The 7,905-nt window shown below is 45.5% G+C and overlaps 2 protein-coding genes across 2 annotated transcripts in view; one reads left to right on the top strand and one right to left on the bottom strand.

Annotated features, from left to right (window-relative positions):
• Positions 1 to 6,227, bottom strand: part of Smc1a (structural maintenance of chromosomes 1A) — a 34,612-nt gene extending 28,385 nt beyond the window's left edge. Inside the window, exons 1-3 of the mRNA XM_013035914.1 lie at positions 6,119 to 6,227; positions 801 to 989; positions 593 to 705 (exon numbers count right to left, since the gene is read on the bottom strand). Coding sequence (XP_012891368.1) covers positions 593 to 705; positions 801 to 989; positions 6,119 to 6,227 — 411 coding nt within the window. The remainder of the gene's footprint in view (positions 1 to 592; positions 706 to 800; positions 990 to 6,118) is intronic.
• A 323-nt stretch (positions 6,228 to 6,550) lies between these two features.
• Ribc1 (RIB43A domain with coiled-coils 1) overlaps positions 6,551 to 7,905 on the top strand; it is a 15,056-nt gene continuing 13,701 nt past the window's right edge. The window contains exons 1-2 of the mRNA XM_013035922.1: positions 6,551 to 6,623; positions 6,839 to 6,926. The gene's annotated coding sequence lies outside the window, so the exon portion shown is untranslated. The remainder of the gene's footprint in view (positions 6,624 to 6,838; positions 6,927 to 7,905) is intronic.

The raw sequence follows: 7,905 nt of genomic DNA, 5'->3' as shown, positions 1-7,905 counted from the left end.
GGAGAGAAACAGTGTTCTTGTAAAACTAGCCTTAGCCCATGGATTAAATTAGAAGGGGTCAGATTAGAATTAGGCATTCCATCAAAAAAGGTGAGTTGGGCACCTGTGGCTCACGCCTATAATCCTAGCTACTCAAGGCTGGGAAGGTGGCACAGTAGTAGAGCGCTTGCCTGGCATGCATGAGGTCCTAGGTCTAATCCTCAGCACCACATAAACAGAAAAAGCCAGAAGTGGTGCCGTGGCTCAAGTGGTAAAGCGCTAGCCTTGAGCTGAAGAGCTGAGGGACAGCACCCAGGCCCAGAGTTCAGGCCCCACGACCGGACCCAAAAAAAAAAGTCCTAGCTACTCAGCTGAGAGTCTTATCTCCAATTAACTACTCAAAAACCAGAAGTAGTGCTGTGGCTCAAAGTGGCAGAATGCTAGCCTTGAGCATAAGAGCTCAGGGACAATGCCCAGGCCCTTAGTTCAAGCCTCACAACTGCCAAAAAAAAAAAAAAAAGGTGAGATGTTAGTCCAGAATAAGAGAACCTAGAGGTGATGGTACAAGGGCTTAAAAAAAAGCAGACACCCAATAACAGTTTAAAATGCCCACCTGGAAGACGAGGAAGTTACGAGCTTTGATGAGAATGCCCAACTTCTCTAACTCTTCACTGTATTCATGTAGTTGGACCACTTTGTTGTTGATCTTGTATTCAGAAGAACCTCCTATAAGACAGGGATCCGTTTTTCCCTCCTATTCCATCAAGTAGTTTAACCACCTCCTAGGACTCAAGGAAAGCCTTCTGACCAGCCTTACTCACCTACAATGACACGGGCAAAGGTGCGATCTTCAGCACCTTCCTCAGAATAGACCATGCTGACAAAGGCCCGATTGGCAGCTGGCTTGCCCACAGGAGCACCATGAATCAGATCCCGTAGGGTCTTTACTCGAAGGTTGCTGGTTTTTTCACCTAGTACAAAGCTGATGGCATCCATGAGATTTGACTTACCTAAGAGAGGAGGGACCAAAAGAGAGGAAGGCAAGTCAGGAAGAAGAAATGCAATAAAGGAGATACTGAGAACAGTTATGTCTTCTAGTCATTTAGTGCTCAGACTATTGGGAAGAGAGAATATTTCTCTACGCTCTGAAAATCTGAGTCTTAGAGTGGTATACACTTGTAATCCCAGCACTTAGGAGGTTAAGACAGAATGAAGTTTAAGACCCTCCTGAAACTGTCTCCAGAAGGAAAGGAGAAGCCGGGCGCTGGTGGCTCACGCCTGTAATCCTAGCTACTCAGGAGGCTGAGATCTGAGGATCGCGGTTCAAAGCCAGCCCAGGCAAGAGAGACCGTGAGACTCCTATCTCCAATAAACCACCAGAAAACCAGAAGTGGTGCTGTGGCTCAAGTGGTAGAGCGCTAGCCTTGAGCTGAAGAGCTGAGGGACAGCACCCAGGCCCAGAGTTCAGGCCCACGACCAGATCCAAAAAAAAAAAAAAAGTCTCCTTGAATTTACTATCTATAGCAGCCAGAAACTAGAACATCTACGGAAACAGTAAAATAGGCTGTTCTACAACCTTTAATAGCATGGACAAATGCAGATAAAGGAACCAGGTAAACTATACTATAAGAAAACCTCAGGATGAGGAGGTTATGTTTACAAGACAAATGGCCTGGTCCTTTTTCCAAAATTCAATGTAGCATCAGTGGCTCATGCATATAATCCACTCAGGAGGCTGAGATCTGAAAAACTTAGTCCAAAGGCATTCTGAGTAGACAAATCTAAGACTTTTTTTTTTTTTTTGTCAGTTGTGGGGCTTCAACTCTGGGCTTGGGCGCTATCCTTGCGTTCTTCAGCTCAAGGTGAGCACTCTACTACCACCTGAGCCACAGTGCCACTTCCAGTTTTCTAGTGGTTTATTGGAGATAAGAGTCTCACAGACTTTTCCTGCCCGGGCTGGCTTTGAACCATGCTCCTCAGATCTCAGCCTCCTGAGTAGCTAGGATTACAGGTATGAGCCATGGGTGCCCGGCTAAATCTAAGACTCTTATCTTCAATTAGGCAGCAAAAAGCAGGAACTGAAAGTATGGATTCCAGTGATAGAGTGCCAGCCGTAAGCAAAAAAGCCCAGTAATTGGTCTTGAGTTCAAATCCCATACCAGCACAAAAACCTCAATGTATGGACTTGGCTAATAGAACACTTGTCTAGCAGACAAAAGGCCCCAGGTTTGTCCCCAACACTGCAAAAAATAAAAATAGCAAAGTCTAAAAGGATTTAAAAAAGCCATTCTAGATCACTTTTTTAAGGTGAATACTTTTTTCCTTCCTTTATTTTTTCTTGTTTGTGAGATAGGATCTCATTATTTAGCCCAGGCTAGTCTGGAACTCACAATCCTCCTGCCTTGCTTTCCAAGTACTGGGATTATATTACAGGTGTGCAATACCACCCCCAATTTCAGAGCATGAATTCTGACTGGACTCTAGCTCCACAAAATATCAAAAAACTTTCTGAGAAGCAATCAAGGAAGCTTAAATAAAAACTGGATAATTAATGACATCAAGAAATTAATTTTCTTAGTGATAACAATAGTAATACAGGAGAAAGATGATTATAGGAAATGAATACTAAAGTACTTACGAGTGAAATGTCATTAAGTCTACAGATTCTTTTCTGGTGTGAATAATTAGAATTAATCCTTTCTAAAAGAAAAAGTACATGTAACAATACATAACAGAGTAACAACAGAATACAAATCTTCCGTTCTTTTATTTATTTTTTTCAGTTGTGGGACTTGAACTCAGATCCTGGGCACTGTCCATAAGCTTTTTTACTGAAGGCTAGCACTCTATCACTTTGAGCCATAGCACAACTTCTGGCTTTCTGGTGGTAAACTGGAGATAAGGGTCTCAAAATTTTTCCTGCCTGGGCTGGATTTGAACTGCGATCCTCACATCTCAGCCTCCTGAGTAACTAGGATTACAGGTGTTGAGCCACCAGCACCCTGCAAATCTTCTTTTTACTTAAAGCATAAAATAGACAATACTTCACATTGGGTCAACATGAAACTTAAAAACTGTTAATATGCATATTAAATATGGATATCCAGGGGCTGGGAAGATGGCTCAGTGGTAGAGCGCTTGCCTTGCATGCCTAAGGCCCTGGGTTCAATTCCTCAGCACCACATAAGCAAAAAGAAAAAAGCCGAAAGTGGCACTGTGGCTCAAATGGTAGAGCGCTAAGCCTGGAGCTGAAGAGCTGAGGGACAGCACCCAAGCCCAGAGTTCAGGCCCCACGACTGGACCCAAATAAATAAATAAATAAATATGGATATCCACCATTAATTTTTTGTACCAATAACATATCTTGAACTAAGGGCCTCACACTTCCATTCTGGTGCTCTACCACTTGAGCCAAACTTCTAGTAGTGCATTCTTGGGGGTTATTTTGGAAATAGAGTTTTATGAACTTTCCTGCTTGGGCTGACTTTAAAACAAGGTCCTCGGATGTCAGCCTCTTTTTTTGGTGATGGTTGTGGGGCTTAAATTCAGGGCCCACGCACTGTCCCTGAGCTTTTTCACTCAAAGCTAGCACTCTACCACTCTGAGACACAGCAGTACTTCTTGTTTTCTGGTAATTAATTGAAGATAAGAGTTTCACAGACTTTCTTGTCCAGGCTGGCTTTGAACCAGGATCCTCAGATCTCAGTCTCTTGAGTAGCTAGGATTAGAGGTGTGAATCACCTGTACCCAGTCCCACCATTAAAATTTGATTTATGCTAGGCACTGGGGGCTCATTCTTATAATCCTACCTACTTAGTAGGCTGAGATCTGAAGATTGTGGTTTGAAGCCAGTGGGGCAAGAAAATCCATGAGACTGATCTCCAGTTAATCACCAAGAAGTGGAAGTGGAGTGGCACCTCAAGTGGTAGAGTGCTAGCCTTGAGCACATAAGCTCAGGGACAGTGCCCAGGCACTGAACACAACCCTAGTCAAAACCGGAGTCCACTTTTAAAGTACCAATTTCCAATCTTTGTGCTCTCCCATGATACTCAAGGATGACAAGAACATCTCACAATCAAAAGCTTCTTTACTCACAATTATACAATACTGTCAACATTTTTTTTTGTCGGCCGTGGGGCTTGAACTCTGGGCCTGGGCACTGTCCCTCAGCTCTTCAGCTCAAGGCCAGCGCTCTACCACTTGAGCTACAGCGCCACTTCTGGTTTTCTGGTGGTTTATTGGAGATAGGAGTCTCAAGGTCTCTCCTGCCCCGGCTGGCTTTGAACTGCGATCCTCAGATCTCAGCGTCCTGAGTAGCTAGGATTACAGGCGTGAGCCACCAGCGCCTGGCTTACTGTCAACATTTTTGTAATATATAGTCTGAATTGTACATGGATAAAACATTTTCAGGAATGTCTTCTTTAAGGACCACACAAACCAGTAATGAAGATACAAAAACAAAAACCATGAATATAATTCCTAGAGGAGAATCAAGAGAGGTAGCCTTGAAGAACAGGGAATGACGGGAGTGTTAAGGAGCTTTTTACAACAGTTAGATAGAAAAATATACCAATACAGAGGGGACTCTGAATGCCAAGAGGTACATCCCTCCTTTTTCTATTACAGGTACAACACCAAAAGCATAAGAAATTGGTAGATCTAAAAACAGTAACCCTCTAGGCCTGTGATTCTTAAGAGGTGGAAAGGGAGGGTGATTACGTTCCCCTCAAGACAAATGACAATGTATGGAGACATTTTTGATGGTCATACCTGAGGAGTGAGGGTATTGCCATCTAGTGGGTAGAAGTCAAGAGTGCTGCCAAAGCACACTACAATACACAAGACAAACCTCATAGCAAATTGAGACTGCGGTGCCAAGGTTGAGAATTCCTGCTCTAAGCAGAAAGCCAAACACCGGAAGACCCCAGGGGACCTTCACAGCAAGGGCAGCCTCTCAGGCTAATGATTCAGCTAGAATATTTCTGGAGTGAAGGAACTGAGCAGGATTCCCATTAAACCACTTCTGGGGATAGGTGAGAGTAATCCATTTAGAGATGAGAAATTAAGATAGGAAATAGAAGCCCGGCCGGTAGCACATGCCTGTAATCCTGGCTATGCAGGAGGCTGAGACATAAGGATCACAGTACAAAGCCAACCAGGGCAGGAAAGTCCGTGAGACTGAAGAGCTGAGGGACAGTGCCCAGGCCCAGAATTCAAGCCTATGACCGACAAAAGAGAGAGATAGAGAAGAGAAAAGAGAAAGAAAAAAAGACAGGAAATAGAGGTCTTAACGGACCACTCATCCAAAGGACACCACGTAAGTAACTCTATAATTTCAATTTGACCCTTTTCCTGCACAGCACTTATAATGGCCTAAAATTAACTTATTTTCTACTTTTCTCAATATACGTTTTCTAAGTGCATGGGCTCGGTGTATTCTATGCTCCACAAATTGCACAACATGAACAACTCTTAATAAACATTAAAGCAATCAACGAACAATAAGCGAAAGACTTTCAGACTTCTGACGATTTCGGCGGTAGCAAAGGGGCAAGTTCAAGCAAAAATGTCTGAGTAGGGGATCAGAACCCTTTGCATTCTAAAGACTGGAGCGCCAGGTTCGAAATTCAAAAATGCCGCCACCCAAGGAGCTTTTACATGGCATTGGAACATACCAATCTAAAATTAGTGGGAGGGGACTCTGGGTTGAAATAAGTATGCCGTTAGGGACGAGAGGGCATGGATAAATTATCCGCAGTCCCAAAGTTTCCGTTGGGTTCAACTAAGCCTGGGAAACCTAAACTAGCCAGACGGGCAGGGAGCCGTCCTGAAAGCAGTCACCAGTTGGCCCCAGACGCGCCTCGTTTGGCGGGAGGGGCCAGTGGGCGAGGCAATTTTACAGTTTTGCCCCATCACTCCCGCCACAGAGGGTGCCGCACAAAACACGGGCAATCCAGGGAACATGTTTTAGGCCAGTGAGTACGAGGGCCAACTCTCTAAGTAGGGGCAAGAAACCTTTTTAGCTTTCAAGTGGCTTCAGGTGGCAGGGAATGGGTTGTACTACTTTGGGGCCGTACAAGGGGGAGGGAGGGGTTTCCCGACCGGGACGTGCGCAGAGCCGCAACCGGGTTAATCTCACCAGAGCCATTGGGTCCAATGATGGCGGTGAACCTCTGAAATGGTCCGATAATCTGTCGACCCTTGTACGACTTAAAGTTCTCGATCTCAATCAGTTTCAGGAACCCCATGGCGGCGGCCGCGGCGGCGCGGCGTAGGAGAACTGAGGTACCCCGCGCGGGAAATATCGCAGTGCAGGCCGGGCTTTTGGTAAATATCGCGAGAACAAGTCCAGGCCGCTAAGCGGGACTTCCGGCTTCCGGCACGGCTGGAAGTCAAGGGCGGGGACTGGAGTCTGACGTGGGAAATTTGATTGATCTGTTGAGCACGCGTGCGGGCCCCACCCACCTTTCTTGTTCCCAGGCAACCACAAACAAATGCTACACAGTACTTGGGACATAAAGCTGTTGGTGACAGAGGACTCACAGCAGCTTTGGGTACCCGAGAAAGCAGGCGGGGCTTGAGCCCAGGTTTGCTGAGACAAGTCAGAAGTCACAGCAAGGTTATGCCCCGCTGGGCAAATACAGGTGGGAATTTTGCTGTGACGTTTTAAGACTGGCCAGCCTGAAGGACAGGGTCCTTGGGAGTGGAGGGCTGGACTGGAAGGAGGGAACAGGCGGAGGATTCGGTTGTAGGTAAACTGAGACTGGGTTGGGAGTACTTCCAAACGACGGGAATATAAACTGGGGGGTGGGGGAGGCTATAGCTTGAAAATTTGGCCCCTCTCTCTTCCACCAAGCAGACCTGAGCAACTGTCGTTGTGACCCAAGAACATACTTGGACCCAAACCAACCTAGGAAAGTCAAAATCGGGATTCATTACTGAGAAAGGTATCTTGTGTGAACTCCCAGGAGCCAGTAATGTCCCAGAGCCTCGTCCTTTCCCTTTCTTCCCTCTCTGTTCTCTGCTTTCCAACTCTTCATTCCTTTGTTGCCCTTCTTCATCTTCTCTATCATGGTATTTCTCCATTCTTTCACCCTCTATATAATCTTTACCTACTCATTACTAAGGTTATGGTCATAGCTGTCCAAGAAGCTGAAAATGATATACGAATCTTCCTCACCACTGACTTTATATTGTTGTGGCAGGTTTGGAACTGATAGGCTAGAGTTGATGCCATTTTCAGACTTACATACAGAAAGTATCTGGTAACTATAGTAGCCATTCCTGTTAATTTGTGTGTGTGTGTGTGTGTGTGTGTGTGTGTGTCAGACATGGAGTTTGAACTCTGGGCCTGGGTGCTATCCCTCAGCGTTTCAGCTCAAGGCTAGTGCTCTACCACTTGAGCCACAGCGCCACTTCTGGTTTTCTGGTGGTTTATTGGAGATAAGTCTCAAGGCCTTTCCTGCCTGGGCTGGCTTTGAACCATGATCCTCAGATCTCAGCCTCCTGAGTAGTTAGGGATTACAGGTGTGAGACACCAGCACCCAGATCCTGTTAATTATTTTAAAAATTATCTCTGGCCAGGTACTGGTAGCTCATGCCTAAAGTCTAGCTACTCAGGAGGCTAAGATATGGGGATTAAAGTTTGATGCCAGACTGGGCAGTGTAGCCCATGAAATACTTCTCCAATTAACCAGCAAAAACTTTAGAAGTGGAGATGTGTTTCAAGTGGTAAAGTGACTTCCTTGAGAAAAAGTAGCTAAAGGAGAATATGAGGCCCTGAGTTAAAGCCCCAGTACCAGCACATGTGCATACACACACACACACACACACACACACCTGCTACAAGAAAATGTGTGTAATGCAACAATGAGAAGTACAAGTTGTCATGTCCAAAACGAGCTTTACAACGTCGGTGGGGGGGGG

Source organism: Dipodomys ordii, unplaced genomic scaffold (assembly GCF_000151885.1).
Source record: "Dipodomys ordii isolate 6190 unplaced genomic scaffold, Dord_2.0 Scaffold231, whole genome shotgun sequence".
NCBI lineage: Eukaryota > Metazoa > Chordata > Mammalia > Rodentia > Heteromyidae > Dipodomys > Dipodomys ordii.
Note: the sequence above shows the minus strand (reverse complement) of the source record. Positions and strands in the feature narration are given on the sequence as shown.